The 19,758-nt window shown below is 47.0% G+C and overlaps 1 protein-coding gene across 3 annotated transcripts in view; it reads right to left on the bottom strand.

Annotated features, from left to right (window-relative positions):
• LOC141167118 (uncharacterized) overlaps window positions 1-19,758 on the bottom strand; it is a 40,113-nt gene that overhangs the window by 13,705 nt on the left and 6,650 nt on the right. The window contains exons 2-5 of one of the 3 annotated variants that reach the window (XM_073654482.1): window positions 13,851-13,913; window positions 12,398-12,469; window positions 12,230-12,318; window positions 11,820-11,874 (exon numbers count right to left, since the gene is read on the bottom strand). In XM_073654482.1, the coding sequence (XP_073510583.1) occupies window positions 11,820-11,874; window positions 12,230-12,318; window positions 12,398-12,469; window positions 13,851-13,913 (279 nt within the window). The remainder of the gene's footprint in view (window positions 1-11,819; window positions 11,875-12,229; window positions 12,319-12,397; window positions 12,470-13,850; window positions 13,914-19,758) is intronic. The other 2 variants (XM_073654484.1, XM_073654483.1) reach the window with 2 other exon arrangements.

Below are 19,758 nucleotides of genomic sequence, written 5' to 3' on the forward strand. Positions count from 1 at the left end.
GGCAGTGAACTGTATTTCCAGAATCCCAGGTGATCTAGGGCAGTGAACTGTATTACCAGTATCCCAGGTGGTCTAGGGCAGTGAACTGTATTTCCAGAATCCCAGGTGATCTAGGGCAGTGAACTGTATTACCAGTATCCCAGGTGGTCTAGGGCAGTGAACTGTATTACCAGTATCCCAGGTGGTCTAGGGCAGTGAACTGTATTACCAGTATCCCAGGTGGTCTAGGGCAGTGAACTGTATTACCAGTATCCCAGGTGGTCTAGGGCAGTGAATTGTATTACCAGTATCCCAGGTGGTCTAGGGCAGTGAACTGTATTACCAGTATCCCAGGTGGTCTAGGGCAGTGAACTGTATTACCAGTATCCCAGGTGGTCTAGGGCAGTGAACTGTATTACCAGTATCCCAGGTGGTCTAGGGCAGTGAACTGTATTACCAGTATCCCAGGTGGTCTAGGGCAGTGAACTGTATTTCCAGAATCCCAGGTGATCTAGGGCAGTGAACTGTATTTCCAGAATCCCAGGTGATCTAGGGCAGTGAACTGTATTACCAGTATCCCAGGTGGTCTAGGGCAGTGAACTGTATTACCAGTATCCCAGGTGGTCTAGGGCAGTGAACTGTATTACCAGTATCCCAGGTGGTCTAGGGCAGTGAACTGTATTTCCAGAATCCCAGGTGATCTAGGGCAGTGAACTGTATTACCAGTATCCCAGGTGGTCTAGGGCAGTGAACTGTATTACCAGTATCCCAGGTGGTCTAGGGCAGTGAACTGTATTACCAGTATCCCAGGTGATCTAGGGCAGTGAACTGTATTACCAGTATCCCAGGTGGTCTAGGGCAGTGAACGGTATTACCAGTATCCCAGGTGATCTAGGGCAGTGAACTGTATTACCAGTATCCGAGGTGTTCTAGGGCAGTGAACTGTATTTCCAGAATCCCAGGTGATCTAGGGCAGTGAACTGTATTACCAGTATCCCAGGTGGTCTAGGGCAGTGAACTGTATTACCAGTATCCCAGGTGGTCTAGGGCAGTGAACTGTATTACCAGTATCCCAGGTGGTCTAGGGCAGTGAACTGTATTACCAGTATCCCAGGTGGTCTAGGGCAGTGAACTGTATTACCAGAATCCCAGGTGGTCTAGGGCAGTGAACTGTATTACCAGTATCCCAGGTGATCTAGGGCAGTGAACTGTATTACCAGAATCCCAGGTGATCTAGGGCAGTGAACTGTATTACCAGAATCCCAGATGGTCTAGAGCAGTGAACTGTATTACCAGTATCCCAGGTGGTCTAGGGCAGTGAACTGTATTACCAGTATCCCAGGTGATCTAGGGCAGTGAACTGTATTACCAGTATCCCAGGTGGTCTAGGGCAGTGAACTGTATTACCAGTATCCCAGGTGATCTAGGGCAGGGTTCCCCAACTCCAGTCCTCAAGGCCCACCAACAGGTCATGTTTTCAGGATTTCCTTAGTATCGCACAGGTGATAATTCCATCACGTGCACAGGAAATAGTTCCATGTCCTGTGCAATACTAAGGAAATCCTGAAAACATGACCTGTTGGTGGGCCTTGAGGACTGGAGTTGGGGAACCCTGATCTAGGGCAGTGAACTGTATTACCAGTATCCCAGGTGGTCTAGGGCAGTGAACTGTATTACCAGTATCCCAGGTGATCTAGGGCAGTGAACTGTATTACCAGTATCCCAGGTGATCTAGGGCAGTGAACTGTATTACCAGTATCCCAGGTGGTCTAGGGCAGTGAACTGTATTACCAGTATCCCAGGTGGTCTAGGGCAGTGAACTGTATTACCAGTATCCCAGGTGGTCTAGGGCAGTGAACGGTATTACCAGTATCCCAGGTGATCTAGGGCAGTGAACTGTATTACCAGTATCCCAGGTGGTCTAGGGCAGTGAACTGTATTTCCAGAATCCCAGGTGATCTAGGGCAGTGAACTGTATTACCAGTATCCCAGGTGGTCTAGGGCAGTGAACGGTATTACCAGTATCCCAGGTGGTCTAGGGCAGTGAACTGTATTACCGGTATCCCAGGTGGTCTAGGGCAGTGAACGGTATTACCAGTATCCCAGGTGGTCTAGGGCAGTGAACTGTATTACCAGAATCCCAGATGGTCTAGGGCAGTGAACTGTATTACCAGTATCCCAGGTGGTCTAGGGCAGTGAACTGTATTACCAGTATCCCAGGTGGTCTAGGGCAGTGAACTGTATTACCAGAATCCCAGGTGATCTAGGGCAGTGAACTGTATTACCGGTATCCCAGGTGGTCTAGGGCAGTGAACGGTATTACCAGTATCCCAGGTGGTCTAGGGCAGTGAACTGTATTACCGGTATCCCAGGTGGTCTAGGGCAGTGAACTGTATTACCGGTATCCCAGGTGATCTAGAGCAGTGAACTGTATTACCAGTATCCCAGGTGATCTAGGGCAGTGAACGGTATTACCAGTATCACAGGTGGTCTAGGGCAGTGAACTGAATTACCAGAATCCCAGGTGATCTAGGGCAGTGAACTGTATTACCAGTATCCCAGGTGGTCTAGGGCAGTGAACTGTATTACCAGTATCCCAGGTGATCTAGGGCAGTGAACTGTATTACCAGTATCCCAGGTGGTCTAGGGCAGTGAACTGTATTACCAGTATCCCAGGTGATCTAGGGCAGTGAACTGTATTACCAGTATCCCAGGTGGTCTAGGGCAGTGAACTGTATTACCAGTATCCCAGGTGGTCTAGGGCAGTGAACTGTATTACCAGAATCCCAGGTGGTCTAGGGTAGTGAACTGTATTACCGGTATCCCAGGTGGTCTAGGGCAGTGAACTGTATTACCGGTATCCCAGGTGGTCTAGGGCAGTGAACTGTATTACCGGTATCCCAGGTGGTCTAGGGCAGTGAACTGTATTACCAGTATCCCAGGTGGTCTAGGGCAGTGAACTGTATTACCAGCATCCCAGGTGGTCTAGGGTAGTGAACTGTATTACCGGTATCCCAGGTGGTCTAGGGCAGTGAACTGTATTACCAATATCCCAGGTGGTCTAGGGCAGTGAACTGTATTACCGGTATCCCAGGTGATCTAGGGCAGTGAACTGTATTACCAGTATCCCAGGTGGTCTAGGGCAGTGAACTGTATTACCGGTATCCCAGGTGATCTAGGGCAGTGAACTGTATTACCGGTATCCCAGGTGATCTAGGGCAGTGAACTGTATTACCGGTATCCCAGGTGGTCTAGGGCAGTGAACTGTATTACCAGTATCCCAGGTGGTCTAGGGCAGTGAACTGTATTACCAGTATCCCAGGTGGTCTAGGGCAGTGAACTGTATTACCAGTATCCCAGGTGGTCTAGGGCAGTGAACGGTATTACCAGTATCCCAGGTGATCTAGGGCAGTGAACTGTATTACCAGTATCCCAGGTGGTCTAGGGCAGTGAACTGTATTACCAGTATCCCAGGTGGTCTAGGGCAGTGAACTGTATTACCAGTATCCCAGGTGGTCTAGGGCAGTGAACTGTATTACCAGTATCCCAGGTGGTCTAGGGCAGTGAACTGTATTACCAGTATCCCAGGTGGTCTAGGGCAGTGAACGGTATTACCAGTATCCCAGATGGTGTAGGGCAGTGAACTGTATTACCAGTATCCCAGGTGGTCTAGGGCAGTGAACTGTATTACCAGTATCCCAGATGGTGTAGGGCAGTGAACTGTATTACCAGTATCCCAGGTGGTCTAGGGCAGTGAACTGTATTACCGGTATCCCAGGAGGTCTACGGCAGTGAACTGTATTACCAGTATCCCAGGTGGTCTAGGGCAGTGAACTGTATTACCAGTATCCCAGGTGGTCTAGGGCAGTGAACTGTATTACCGGTATCCCAGGTGGTCTAGGGCAGTGAACTGTATTACCAGTATCCCAGGTGGTCTAGGGCAGTGAACTGTATTACCGGTATCCCAGGTGGTCTAGGGCAGTGAACTGTATTACCGGTATCCCAGGTGGTCTAGGGCAGTGAACTGTATTACCGGTATCCCAGGTGGTCTAGGGCAGTGAACTGTATTACCAGTATCCCAGGTGGTCTAAGGCAGTGAACGGTATTACCAGTATCCCAGGTGATCTAGGGCAGTGAACTGTATTACCAGTATCTGAGGTGGTCTAGGGCAGTGAACTGTATTACCAGTATCCCAGGTGATCTAGGGCAGTGAACTGTATTACCAGTATCCCAGGTGGTCTAGGGCAGTGAACTGTATTACCAGTATCTCAGGTGATCTAGGGCAGTGAACTGTATTACCAGTATCCCAGGTGATCTAGGGCAGTAAACTGTATTACCAGTATCCCAGGTGGTCTAGGGCAGTGAACTGTATTACCAGTATCCCAGGTGATCTAGGGCAGTGAACTGTATTACCAGAATCCCAGGTGGTCTAGGGCAGTGAACTGTATTACCAGTATCTGAGGTGGTCTAGGGCAGTGAACTGTATTACCAGTATCCCAGGTGATCTAGGGCAGTGAACTGTATTACCAGTATCCCAGGTGGTCTAGGGCAGTGAACTGTATTACCAGTATCTCAGGTGATCTAGGGCAGTGAACTGTATTACCAGTATCTGAGGTGGTCTAGGGCAGTGAACTGTATTACCAGTATCCCAGGTGATCTAGGGCAGTGAACTGTATTACCAGAATCCCAGGTGGTCTAGGGCAGTGAACTGTATTACCGGTATCCCAGGTGATCTAGGGCAGTGAACTGTATTACCAGTATCCCAGGTGGTCTAGGGCAGTGAACTGTATTACCAGTATCCCAGGTGGTCTAGGGCAGTGAACTGTATTACCAGTATCCCAGGTGGTCTAGGGCAGTGAACGGTATTACCAGTATCCCAGGTGGTCTAGGGCAGTGAACGGTATTACCAGTATCCCAGGTGGTCTAGGGCAGTGAACGGTATTACCAGTATCCCAGGTGGTCTAGGGCAGTGAACTGTATTACCGGTATCCCAGGTGGTCTAGGGCAGTGAACTGTATTACCAGTATCCCAGGTGGTCTAGGGCAGTGAACTGTATTACCAGTATCCCAGGTGATCTAGGGCAGTGAACTGTATTACCAGTATCCCAGGTGGTCTAGTGCAGTGAATAATATTGTCAGTTTCAGGGGAATATTGAGAAATATTGAAAATATTAACCATTTCTCCCAAGTCCTTCTCACCCCTCCCTTATCCACCTTTGTCACAAGAGCTAGCAATCGACCACTTGTCAGTACAAGAGCCGTCTCCATGTAAATCTCAGCACAAAACCCCAATTAACACAGTCCTGAGTAAGGCCTTGTACACAAATGCTGGCAAGATAGGTGCCACCTACCTACTTAAAATACCAGTAGATTTCCCCTGGCAAAGGCAGGGGACAATTAGACGCAGGCTTGCAATAAATCTTCAGATACCTGTTGAAATTTCATTCCCAGGGCTTCAAAGAGTTTAACACAAGTCTCTAGACTCTTCGGAGCTAAAACTAAATATGGAATAAGTAAAGTTCCATACATCCGATAATGATGGGACCCATATTTTTAGTGACAGGGTCAGCTAGGGAAAAATAGGGATATTTTCCTGTCGCAGTAAACCCCTCCGTGGAGCTGTAGCGCAAAAGCACCAGAATAACGGATCACAGGTACGCCATGCGTGGCCTCTACGGAAATGTAAATTCATAACAGAAAATATGGTATCACTTTTGGGCTTCTGCGAGCAACCAGGAATAAATTATCGCAGAAGTTAGTTATTTTAATAACAACATGAAGGGTGGAGACCAAGCCCACAAGATGTCGCCACAGGGGTGTGTGGGTAGATCTCCCCTTAGGCATAAAACTGAAAATTGATACATACTCATTGCCAGGGGGTTATACATACTATAAGCAACAGGTCACATTTGATAACGTTCAAATCAAATCGGGGAGCCCCTCCTCCTCCACCTATATTGAATCGTCTCAGCGATCTTATAGTAAGTTTCTTCTTTAGTCCTTATTATTTTGTGTAACTGCTTATGTATTGTATTGTCTCCTTTTTTGAAATCTTTTGTATATTTTTCCTTAACACTGCCTCCCTTTTGGATTAAATATAAAATTTAATAGTTCTGTTTCTTTTGTCCTGTAATTGTTCCCTTCCCTGAAGCCATACGCTACCAGAACGTAGGTGTCCGGCCAGGCCTGTATTATATTTAAAACTTGGCCGGTGGTGGCAGCGAATAATATTAATAATCGGGCTATCATGAAGCTGACAGTGGCCGTACGGAGGGCGTAAACACATTCCATGCGTTGGAATCCAGAGGTGTGACGCCATACACTCACTGGTCGCTTGCCGATACCTTCGTAGGCAGTAGTGGGGTCTGTGTGCTTGCGGATCCCTGACGAAATCCTGACAGAGTGACGGCACGGTGAGATATTGTGAGATCTCCTCGGTGTCGTCTCTGTGGAATACCTGACAGTCAGTATACCAGATAATCTAGGGCAATGAACTGTATTACCATTATTCTAGGTGGTCTAGAGCAGTGAATGACATCCCGGGTGGTCTAGGGCAATGAATGACATCCCGGGTGGTCTAGGGCAGTGAATGACATCCCGGGTGGTCTAGAGCAATGAGTGACATCCCGGGTGGTCTAGGGCAGTGAATGACATCCCGGGTGGTCTAGGGCAGCGAATGACATCCCGGGTGGTCTAGGGCAGCGAATGACATCCCGGGTGGTCTAGGGCAGCGAATGACATCCCGGGTGGTCTAGGGCAGTGAGTGACATCCCGGGTGGTCTAGGGCAGTGAGTGACATCCCGGGTGGTCTAGGGCAGTGAATGACATCCCGGGTGGTCTAGGGCAGTGAATGACATCCCGGGTGGCCTAGGGCAGTGAATGACATCCCGGGTGGTCTAGGGCAGTGAATGACATCCCGGGTGGTCTAGGGCAGTGAATGACACCCTGGGTGGTTAAGGGCAATGAATGACATCCCGGGTGGTCTAGGGCAGTGAATGACATCCCGGGTGGTCTAGGGCAGTGAATGACACCCTGGGTGGTTAAGGGCAATGAATGACATCCCGGGTGGTCTAGGGCAGTGAATGACATCCCGGGTGGTCTAGGGCAGTGAATGACATCCAGGGTGGTCTAGGGCAGTGAATGACATCCCGGGTGGTCTAGGGCAGTGAATGATATCCCGGGTGGTCTAGGGCAGTGAGTGACATCCCGGGTGGTCTAGGGCAGTGAGTGACATCCCGGGTGGTCTAGGGCAGTGAATGACATCCCGGGCGGTCTAGGGCAGTGAATGACATCCCGGGCGGTCTAGGGCAATGAATGACACCCTGGGTGGTTAAGGGCAATGAATGACATCCCGGGTGGTCTAGGGCAGTGAATGACATCCCGGGTGGTCTAGGGCAGTGAATGACATCCCGGGTGGTCTAGGGCAGTGAATGACATCCCGGGTGGTCTAGGGCAGTGAATGACATCCCGTGTGGTCTAGGGCAGTGAATGACATCCCGTGTGGTCTAGGGCAGTGAATGACATCCCGGGTGGTCTAGGGCAGTGAATGACATCCCGGGTGGTCTAGGGCAGTGAATGACATCCCGGGTGGTCTAGGGTAGTGAATGACATCCCGGGTGGTCTAGGGCAGTGAATGACATCCCGTGTGGTCTAGGGCAGTGAATGACATCCCGGGTGGTCCAGGGCAGTAAATGACATCCCGTGTGGTCTAGGGCAGTGAATGACGTCTCGGGTGGTCTAGGGCAATGAATGAAATCCTGGGAGGTCTAGGGCAGTGAATGAAATCCCGGGTGGTCTAGGGCAGTGAATGACACCCTGGGTGGTCTAGGGCAGTGAATGACATCCCGGGAGGTCTAGGGCAATGAATGAAATCCCGGGTGGTCTAGGGCAGTGAATGACATCCCGGGAGGTCTAGGGCAATGAATGAAATCCCGGGAGGTCTAGGGCAGTGAATGACACCCTGGGTGGTCTAGGGCAGTGAATGACATCCCGGGTGGTCTAGGGCAGTGAATGACATCCCGGGTGGTCTAGGGCAGTGAATGACATCCCGGGTGGTCTAGGGCAGTGAATGACATCCCGGGTGGTCTAGGGCAGTGAATGAAATCCTGGGAGGTCTAGGGCAATGAATGAAATCCCGGGTGGTCTAGGGCAGTGAATGACACCCTGGGTGGTCTAGGGCAGTGAATGACATCCCGGGAGGTCTAGGGCAATGAATGAAATCCCGGGTGGTCTAGGGCAGTGAATGACATCCCGGGAGGTCTAGGGCAATAAATGAAATCCCGGGAGGTCTAGGGCAGTGAATGACATCCCGTGTGGTCTAGGGCAGTGAATGACATCCCGGGTGGTCTAGGGCAATGAATGAAATCCTGGGAGGTCTAGGGCAATGAATGAAATCCCGGGTGGTCTAGGGCAGTGAATGACACCCAGGGTGGTCTAGGGCAGTTAATGACATCCCGGGAGGTCTAGGGCAATGAATGAAATCCCGGGTGGTCTAGGGCAGTGAATGACATCCCGGGAGGTCTAGGGCAATGAATGAAATCCCGGGAGGTCTAGGGCAGTGAATGACATCCCGGGTGGTCTAGGGCAGTGAATGACATCCCGGGTGGTCTAGGGCAGTGAATGACATCCCGGGTGGTCTAGGGCAGTGAATGACATCCCGGGTGGTCTAGGGCAGTGAATGACATCCAGGGTGGTCTAGGGCAGTGAATGACATCCCGGGTGGTCTAGGGCAGTGAATGACATCCCGGGTGGTCTAGGGCAGTGAATGACATCCCGGGTGGTCTAGGGCAGTGAATGACATCCCGGGTGGTCTAGGGCAATGAATGAAATCCTGGGAGGTCTAGGGCAATGAATGAAATCCCGGGTGGTCTAGGGCAGTGAATGACACCCTGGGTGGTCTAGGGCAGTGAATGACATCCCGGGAGGTCTAGGGCAATGAATGAAATCCCGGGAGGTCTAGGGCAATGAATGAAATCCCGGGTGGTCTAGGGCAGTGAATGACATCCCGGGAGGTCTAGGGCAATGAATGAAATCCCGGGAGGTCTAGGGCAGTGAATGACACCCTGGGTGGTCTAGGGCAGTGAATGACATCCCGGGTGGTCTAGGGCAGTGAATGACATCCCGGGTGGTCTAGGGCAGTGAATGACATCCCGGGTGGTCTAGGGCAGTGAATGAAATCCCGGGTGGTCTAGGGTAGTGAATGAAATCCCGGGTGGTCTAGGGCAGTGAATGACATCCCGTGTGGTCTAGGGCAGTGAAAGACATCCCGGGTGGTCTAGGGCAATGAATGAAATCCCGGGTGGTCTAGGGCAGTGAATGACACCCTGGGTGGTCTAGGGCAGTGAATGACATCCCGGGAGGTCTAGGGCAATGAATGAAATCCCGGGTGGTCTAGGGCAGTGAATGACATCCCGGGAGGTCTAGGGCAATGAATGAAATCCCGGGAGGTCTAGGGCAATGAATGAAATCCCGGGTGGTCTAGGGCAGTGAATGGCATCCCGGGTGGTCTAGGGCAGTGAATGACACCCTGGGTGGTCTAGGGGAGTGAATGACATCCCGGGTGGTCTAGGGCAGTGAATGACATCCCGGGTGGTCTAGGGCAGTGAATGACATCCCGGGTGGTCTAGGGCAGTGAATGACATACCGGGTGGTCTAGGGCAATGAGTGACAACCTGGGTGGTCTAGGGCAGTGAATGACATCCCGGGTGGTCTAGGGCAATGAATGACATCCCGGGTGGTCTAGAGCAATGAATGACATCCCGGGTGGTCTAGGGCAGTGAATGACATCCCGGGTGGTCTAGGGCAGTGAATGACATCCCGGGTGGTATAGGGCAGTGAATGACAGCCCGGGTGGTATAGGGCAGTGAATGACATCCCGGGTGGTCTAGGGCAGTGAATGACATACCGGGTGGTCTAAAGCAATGAGTGACATCCCGAGTGGTCTAGGGCAGTGAATGACATCCCGGGTGATTTAGGGCAGTGAATGACATCCCGGGTGGTCTAGGGCAATGAATGATATCCCGGGTGGTCTAGGGCAGTGAGTGACATCCCGGGTGGTCTAGGGCAATGAACGACATCCCGGGTGGTCTAGGGCAGTGAGTGACATCCCGAGTGATTTAGGGCAGTGAGTGACATCCCGGGTGATTTAGGGCAGTGAATGACATCCCGGGTGATTTAGGGCAGTGAATGACATCCCGGGTGGTCTAGGGCAATGAATGACATCCCGGGTGGTCTAGGGCAGTGAGTGACATCCCGGGTGGTCTAGGGCAATGAATGACATCCCGGGTGGTCTAGGGCAGTGAATGACATCCCGGGTGGTCTAGGGCAATGAATGACATCCCGGGTGGTCTAGGGCAGTGAATGACATCCCGGGTGGTCTAGGGCAGTGAATGACATCCCGGGTGGTCTAGGGCAGTGAGTGACATCCCGGGTGGTCTAGGGCAGTGAATGACATCCCGGGTGGTCTAGGGCAGTGAGTGACATCCCGGGGGGTCTAGGGCAATGAATGACATCCCGGGTGGTATAGGGCAGTGAGTGACATCCCGGGTGGTCTAGGGCAATGAATGACATCCCGGGTGGTCTAGGGCAGTGAGTGACATCCCGGGTGGTCAAGGGCAATGAGTGACATCCCGGGTGGTATAGGGCAATGAATGACATCCCGGGTGGTCTAGGGCAGTGAGTGACATCCCGGGGGGTCTAGGGCAATGAATGACATCCCGGGTGGTATAGGGCAATGAGTGACATCCCGGGTGGTCTAGGGCAATGAATGACATCCCGGGTGGTCTAGGGCAGTGAATGACATCCCGGGTGGTCTAGGGCAATGAATGACATCCCGGGTGGTCTAGGGCAGTGAGTGACATCCCGGGTGGTCTAGGGCAGTGAGTGACATCCCGGGTGGTCTAGGGCAATGAGTGACATCCCGGGTGGTCTAGGGCAGTGAGTGACATCCCGGGTGGTCTAGGGCAGTGAATGACATCCCGGGTGGTCTAGGGCAGTGAGTGACATCCCGGGTGGTCTAGGGCAGTGAGTGACATCCCGGGTGGTCTAGGGCAATGAATGACATCCCGGGTGGTCTAGGGCAGTGAATGACATCCCGGGTGGTCTAGGGCAGTGAGTGACATCCCGGGTGATTTATGGCAGTGAATGACATCCCGGGTGGTCTAGGGCAGTGAATGACATCCCGGGTGGTCTAGGGCAGTGAATGACATCCCGGGTGGTCTAGGGCAATGAATGACATCCCGGGTGGTCTAGGGCAGTGAGTGACATCCCGGGTGGTCTAGGGCAGTGAGTGACATCCCGGGTGGTCTAGGGCAGTGAGTGACATCCCGGGTGATTTAGGGCAGTGAATGACATCCCGGGTGGTCCAGGGCAGTAAATGACATCCCGGGTGGTCTAGGGCAGTGAATGATATCCCGGGTGATTTAGGGCAGTGAATGACATCCCGGGTGATTTAGGGCAGTAAATGACATCCCGGGTGGTCTAGGGCAGTGAATGACATCCCGGGTGGTCTAGGGCAGTGAATGACATCCCGGGTGGTCTAGGGCAGTGAATGATATCCCGGGTGATTTAGGGCAGTGAATGACATCCCGGGTGATTTAGGGCAGTAAATGACATCCCGGGTGGTCTAGGGCAGTGAATGACATCCCGGGTGGTCTAGGGCAGTGAATGACATCCCGGGTGGTCTAGGGCAGTGAGTGACATCCCGGGTGATTTAGGGCAGTGAATACTATTACCAAACCCCAGTGCTTGGATCAGACTGCTGGCAGGGTATCTGAGGTCTCCGCTTGGATCCTTCATGTTAGTGTCACCCTGAAGAAGCCGCAATGGCCGAGTGACTCTTACCGGAATAGCGATTTCTCTATCGCAGGGAGACGCGGGCGGCAGCAGGGCAGAGTCTCTGGAGGAAAAAACATAAATGGAGCTAAAGAGACTGGTCAAGTCCTTCAGGGGTTGGGTTGTGAGAAAGTTTGGAAAACTTTTATAAAGAATCTGCAAGTTTCTAACATGATCCCTGCTTCCTCTTAAGAAGTTAAAAAATTCTTGTAAGTCAAAATTCTGCATAATAATTTGCTCACAGAGCTGATGTGTTGTTACAATGTACAATTATCAGCTGGAATGTGTCATGGTATCACATGAGAAATCTCCTCTGTGTCCAGACTGGATGGAGCAGCTCTTCTTCTCCTTCTCACAGCTGAAGATCTTACAATGTAACAGAACTAGAGACCAAAACTAATAGCAGGGTCTGGACGTACCGTGGTGTGGACTGGTCACTGCTGCACGTAGGAAGGTGGTAGAGGGTCTCACTGCTGAGAGACCCCGGAGAGCGAGGAGGCAGCCAGCTCTGGAAGAGACACGAGGAAATAAGGAGCGTGATGGAGGCGACCGAGAGACCAGACAATAATCCAAAAGGGAGAACTCACCAGATCGTCATTCACCACAGTAAGTAAAATCTCTTCTCTTCCCCTCAGCCACGGCTGAAAGTATCGGAAACCCTAGAATGATAGCACAACAGCAAAAAAATAAAACACGTAAAACATCACCCCTGTACAAGAAAGAACTATAACACTGCCCCTATATACCGAAATATAACTACTATAATACTGCCCCTATATACCGAAATATAACTACTATAATACTGCCCCTATATACCGAAATATAACTACTATAATACTGACCCTATGTACAAGAATATAACTACTATAATACTGCTCCTATGTACAAGAATATAACTACTATAATACTGCCCCCTATGTACAAGAATATAACTACTATAATACTGCCCCTATATACAAGAATATAACTACTATAATACTGCTCCTATGTACAAGAATATAACTACTATAATACTGCCCCCTATGTACAAGAATATAACTACTATAATACTGCTCCTATGTACAAGAATATAACTACTATAATACTGCTCCTATGTACAAGAATATAACTACTATAATACTGCCCCTATGTACAAGAATATAACTATTATAATACTGCTCCTATGTACAAGAATATAACTACTATAATACTGCCCCCTATGTACAAGAATATAACTACTATAATACTGCCCCTATGTACAAGAATATAACTACTATAATACTGCCCCCTATGTACAAGAATATAACTACTATAATACTGCCCCTATGTACAAGAATATAACTACTATAATACTGCCCCCTATGTACAAGAATATAACTTCTATAATACTGCCCCCTATGTACAAGAATATAACTACCATAATACTGCCCCTATGTACAAGAATATAACTACTATAATACTGCCCCTATGTACAAGAATATAACTACTATAATACTGCCTCTATGTATAAGAATATAACTACTATAATACTGCCCCTATGTACAAGAATATAACTACTATAATACTGCCCCTATGTATAAGAATATAACTACTATAATACTGCCCCCTATGTACAAGAATATAACTACTATAATACTGCTCCTATGTACAAGAATATAACTACTATAATACTGCTCCTATGTACACGAATATAACTACTATAATACTGCCCTCTATGTACAAGAATATAACTACTATAATACTGCCCTCTATGTACAAGAATATAACTACTATAATACTGCTCCTATGTACAAGAATATAACTACTATAATACTGCCCCTATGTACAAGAATATAACTACTATAATACTGCCCCTATGTACAAGAATATAACTACTATAATACTGCCCCCTATGTACATGAATATAACTACTATAATACTGCCCCCTATGTACAAGAATATAACTACTATAATACTGCTCCCTATGTACAAGAATATAACTACTATAATACTGCCCCCTATGTACAAGAATATAACTACTATAATACTGCTCCTATGTACAGTATATAGTTGTGTCCTTACTTGTAGGGACCCCAGTACAGACAGGTCAGAGAGGAGTTGATCCAGTTTTTGCTTTTCTTCATCCTGAGGAAGGCGTGATGTTACATATGAGCAGATATTCTAGGACAATGGCTCAGACAATGATTCAGTGACTGTTATATCTGGAGAGTGGTGATGTCACTGCTGTATAATATAACTGATATCTGGAGAGTGGTGATGTCACTGCTGTATAATATAACTGATATCTGGAGAGCGGTGATGTCATCGCTGTGTAATATAACTGATATCTGGAGAGCGGTGATGTCATCGCTGTGTAATATAACTGATATCTGGAGAGCGCTGATGTCATCGTTGTATAATATAACTGATATCTGGAGAGTGGTGATGTCACCGCTGTATAATATAACTGATATCTGGAGAGCGGTGATGTCACTGCTGTATAATATAACTGATATCTGGAGAGCGGTGATGTCACTGATGTATAATATAACTGATATCTGGAGAGCGGTGATGTCACTGCTGTGTAATATAACTGATATCTGGAGAGTGGTGATGTCACCGCTGTATAATATAACTGATATCTGGAGAGCGGTGATGTCACTGCTGTATAATATAACTGATATCTGGAGAGCGGTGATGTCACTGCTGTATAATATAACTGATATCTGGAGAGCGGTGATGTCACTGCTGTATAATATAACTGATATCTGGAGAGCGGTGATGTCACTGCTGTGTAATATAACTGATATCTGGAGAGTGGTGATGTCACTGCTGTGTAATATACCTGATATCTGGAGAGCGGTGATGTCACTGCTGTATAATATAACTGATATCTGGAGAGCGGTGATGTCACTGCTGTATAATATAACTGATATCTGGAGAGCGGTGATGTCACTGCTGTATAATAACACTGATATCTGGAGAGCGGTGATGTCACTGCTGTATAATATAACTGATATCTGGAGAGCGGTGATGTCACTGCTGTGTAATATAACTGATATCTGGAGAGTGGTGATGTCACTGCTGTGTAATATAACTGATATCTGGAGAGTGGTGATGTCACTGCTGTATAATATAACTGATATCTGGAGAGCGGTGAGGTCACTGCTGTATAATATAACTGATATCTGGAGAGTGGTGATGTCTCTGCTGTATAATATAACTGATATCTGGAGAGCGGTGAGGTCACTGCTGTATAATATAACTGATATCTGGAGAGCGGTGAGGTCACTGCTGTATAATATAACTGATATCTGGAGAGCGGTGATGTCACTGCTGTATAATATAACTGATATCTGGAGAGCGGTGAGGTCACTGCTGTATAATATAACTGATATCTGGAGAGCGGTGATGTCACCGCTGTATAATATAACTGATATCTGGAGAGCGGTGATGTCACTGCTGTATAATATAACTGATATCTGGAGAGCGGTGATGTCACTGCTGTATAATATAACTGATATCTGGAGAGCGGTGATGTCACTGCTGTATAATATAACTGATATCTGGAGAGCGGTGATGTCACTGCTGTATAATATAACTGATATCTGGAGAGTGGTAATGTCACTGCTGTATAATATAACTGATATCTGGGGAGCGGTGATGTCACTGCTGTATAATATAACTGATATCTGGAGAGCGGTGATGTCACTGCTGTATAATATAACTGATATCTGGAGAGCGGTGATGTCACTGCTGTATAATATAACTGATATCTGGAGAGCGGTGATGTCACTGCTGTATAATATAACTGATATCTGGAGAGCGGTGATGTCACAGCTGTATAATATAACTGATATCTGGAGAGTGGTAATGTCACTGCTGTATAATATAACTGATATCTGGAGAGCGGTGATGTCACAGCTGTATAATATAACTGATATCTGGAGAGCGGTGATGTCACTGCTGTATAATATAACTGATATCTGGAGAGCGGTGATGTCACTGCTGTATAATATAACTGATATCTGGAGAGCGGTGATGTCACTGCTGTATAATATCACTGATATCTGGAGAGCGGTGATGTCATCGCTGTATAATATCACTGATATCTGGAGAGCGGTGATGTCACAGCTGTATAATATAACTGATATCTGGAGAGCGGTGATGTCACTGCTGTATAATATCACTGATATCTGGAGAGCGGTGATGTCATCGCTGTATAATATAACTGATATCTGGAGAGCGGTGATGTCACTGCTGTATAATATAACTGATATCTGGGGAGCGGTGATGTCACTGCTGTATAATATAACTGATATCTGGAGAGTGGTGATGTCTCTGCTGTATAATATAACTGATATCTGGAGAGCGGTGATGTCACTGCTGTATAATATAACTGATATCTGGAGAGCGGTGATGTCACTGCTGTATAATATAACTGATATCTGGAGAGCGGTGATGTCACTGCTGTATAATATAACTGATATCTGGAGAGCGGTGATGTCACTGCTGTATAATATAACTGATATCTGGAGAGCGGTGATGTCACTGCTGTATAATATAACTGATATCTGGAGAGCGGTGATGTCACTGCTGTATAATATAACTGATATCTGGAGAGCGGTGATGTCACTGCTGTATAATATAACTGATATCTGGAGAGCGGTGATGTCACTGCTGTATAATATAACTGATATCTGGAGAGCGGTGATGTCACTGCTGTATAATATAACTGATATCTGGAGAGTGGTGATGTCTCTGCTGTATAATATAACTGATATCTGGAGAGCGGTGAGGTCACTGCTGTATAATATAACTGATATCTGGAGAGCGGTGATGTCACCGCTGTATAATATAACTGATATCTGGGGAGCGGTGATGTCACTGCTGTATAATATAACTGATATCTGGAGAGTGGTGATGTCACTGCTGTATAATATAACTGATATCTGGAGAGCGGTGATGTCACTGCTGTATAATATAACTGATATCTGGAGAGCGGTGATGTCATCGTTGTATAATATAACTGATATCTGGAGAGCGGTGATGTCATCGTTGTATAATATAACTGATATCTGGAGAGCGGTGATGTCACCGCTGTATAATATAACTGATATCTGGAGAGCGGTGATGTCATCGCTGTATAATATAACTGATATCTGGGGAGGGGTGATGTCACCGCTGTATAATATAACTGATATCTGGAGAGCGGTGATGTCACTGCTGTATAATATAACTGATATCTGGGGAGCGGTGATGTCACTGCTGTATAATATAACTGATATCTGGAGAGCGGTGATGTCACTGCTGTATAATAACACTGATATCTGGAGAGCGGTGATGTCACTGCTGTATAATATAACTGATATCTGGGGAGCGGTGATGTCACTGCTGTATAATATAACTGATATCTGGAGAGCTGTGATGTCACTGCTGTATAATATAACTGATATCTGGAGAGCGGTGATGTCACTGCTGTGTAATATAACTGATATCTGGAGAGCGGTGATGTCACTGCTGTATAATATAACTGATATCTGGAGAGCGGTGATGTCACTGCTGTATAATATAACTGATATCTGGAGAGCGGTGATGTCACTGCTGTATAATATAACTGATATCTGGAGAGCGGTGATGTCACTGCTGTATAATATAACTGATATCTGGAGAGCGGTGATGTCACTGCTGTATAATATAACTGATATCTGGAGAGTGGTGATGTCATCGCTGTATAATATAACTGATATCTGGAGAGCGGTGATGTCACTGCTGTATAATATAACTGATATCTGGAGAGTGGTGATGTCATCGCTGTATAATATAACTGATATCTGGGGAGCGGTGATGTCACTGCTGTATAATATACCTGATATCTGGAGAGTGGTGATGTCATCGCTGTATAATATAACTGATATCTGGAGAGCGGTGATGTCACTGCTGTATAATATAACTGATATCTGGAGAGCGGTGATGTCACTGCTGTATAATATAACTGATATCTGGGGAGCGGTGATGTCACTGCTGTATAATATAACTGATATCTGGAGAGCGGTGATGTCACTGCTGTATAATATAACTGATATCTGGAGAGCGGTGATGTCACCGCTGTATAATATAACTGATATCTGGAGAGCGGTGATGTCACTGCTGTATAATATAACTGATATCTGGAGAGCGGTGATGTCACTGCTGTATAATACAACTGATATCTGGAGAGCGGTGATGTCACTGCTGTATAATATAACTGATATCTGGAGAGCGGTGATGTCACTGATGTATAATATAACTGATATCTGGAGAGCGGTGATGTCACTGCTGTATAATATAACTGATATCTGGAGAGTGGTGATGTCATCGCTGTATAATATAACTGATATCTGGAGAGCGGTGATGTCACTGCTGTATAATATAACTGATATCTGGAGAGTGGTGATGTCATCGCTGTATAATATAACTGATATCTGGGGAGCGGTGATGTTACTGCTGTATAATATACCTGATATCTGGAGAGAGGTGATGTCACTGCTGTATAATATAACTGATATCTGGGGAGCGGTGATGTCATCGCTGTATAATATAACTGATATCTGGAGAGCGGTGATGTCACTGCTGTATAATATAACTGATATCTGGAGAGCGGTGATGTCACTGCTGTATAATATAACTGATATCTGGAGAGCGGTGATGTCACTGCTGTATAATATAACTGATATCTGGAGAGCGGTGATGTCACTGCTGTATAATATAACTGATATCTGGAGAGCGGTGATGTCACTGCTGTATAATATCACTGATATCTGGATAGCGGTGATGTCTCTGCTGTATAATATCACTGATATCTGGAGAGTGGTGATGTCATCGCTGTATAATATCACTGATATCTGGAGAGTGGTGATGTCATTGCTGTATAATATAACTGATATCTGGAGAGCGGTGATGTCATCGCTGTATAATATAACTGATATCTGGAGAGCGGTGATGTCATCGCTGTATAATATAACTGATATCTGGAGAGCGGTGATGTCACTGCTGTATAATATAACTGATATCTGGAGAGCGGTGATGTCACCGCTGTATAATATAACTGATATCTGGAGAGTGGTGATGTCACTGCTGTATAATATAACTGATATCTGGAGAGCGGTGATGTCTCTGCTGTATAATATAACTGATATCTGGAGAGCGGTGATGTCTCTGCTGTATAATATAACTGATATCTGGAGAGCGGTGATGTCACTGCTGTATAATGTAACTGATATCTGGAGAGCGGTGATGTCACTGCTGTATAATATCACTGATATCTGGATAGCGGTGATGTCTCTGCTGTATAATATCACTGATATCTGGAGAGTGGTGATGTCATCGCTGTATAATATCACTGATATCTGGAGAGCGGTGATGTCATCGCTGTATAATATAACTGATATCTGGAGAGTGGTGATGTCTCTGCTGTATAATATAACTGATATCTGGAGAGCGGTGATGTCATCGCTGTATAATATAACTGATATCTGGAGAGCGGTGATGTCACTGCTGTATAATATAACTGATATCTGGAGAGCGGTGATGTCACTGCTGTATAATATCACTGATATCTGGATAGCGGTGATGTCTCTGCTGTATAATATCACTGATATCTGGAGAGTGGTGATGTCATCGCTGTATAATATCACTGATATCTGGAGAGCGGTGATGTCATCGCTGTATAATATAACTGATATCTGGGGAGCGGTGATGTCATCGCTGTATAATATAACTGATATCTGGGGAGCGGTGATGTCACTGCTGTATAATATAACTGATATCTGGGGAGCGGTGATGTCATCGCTGTATAATATAACTGATATCTGGGGAGCGGTGGTGTCACTGCTGTATAATATAACTGATATCTGGAGAGCGGTGATGTCACTGCTGTATAATATAACTGATATCTGGAGAGTGGTGATGTCATCGCTGTATAATATAACTGATATCTGGAGAGTGGTGA

The sequence above is a fragment of the Phyllobates terribilis genome, unplaced genomic scaffold (genome assembly GCF_046119375.1).
Source record: "Phyllobates terribilis strain yellow unplaced genomic scaffold, ASM4611937v1 Scaffold_11__3_contigs__length_659146591, whole genome shotgun sequence".
Taxonomy (NCBI): Eukaryota; Metazoa; Chordata; class Amphibia; order Anura; family Dendrobatidae; genus Phyllobates; species Phyllobates terribilis.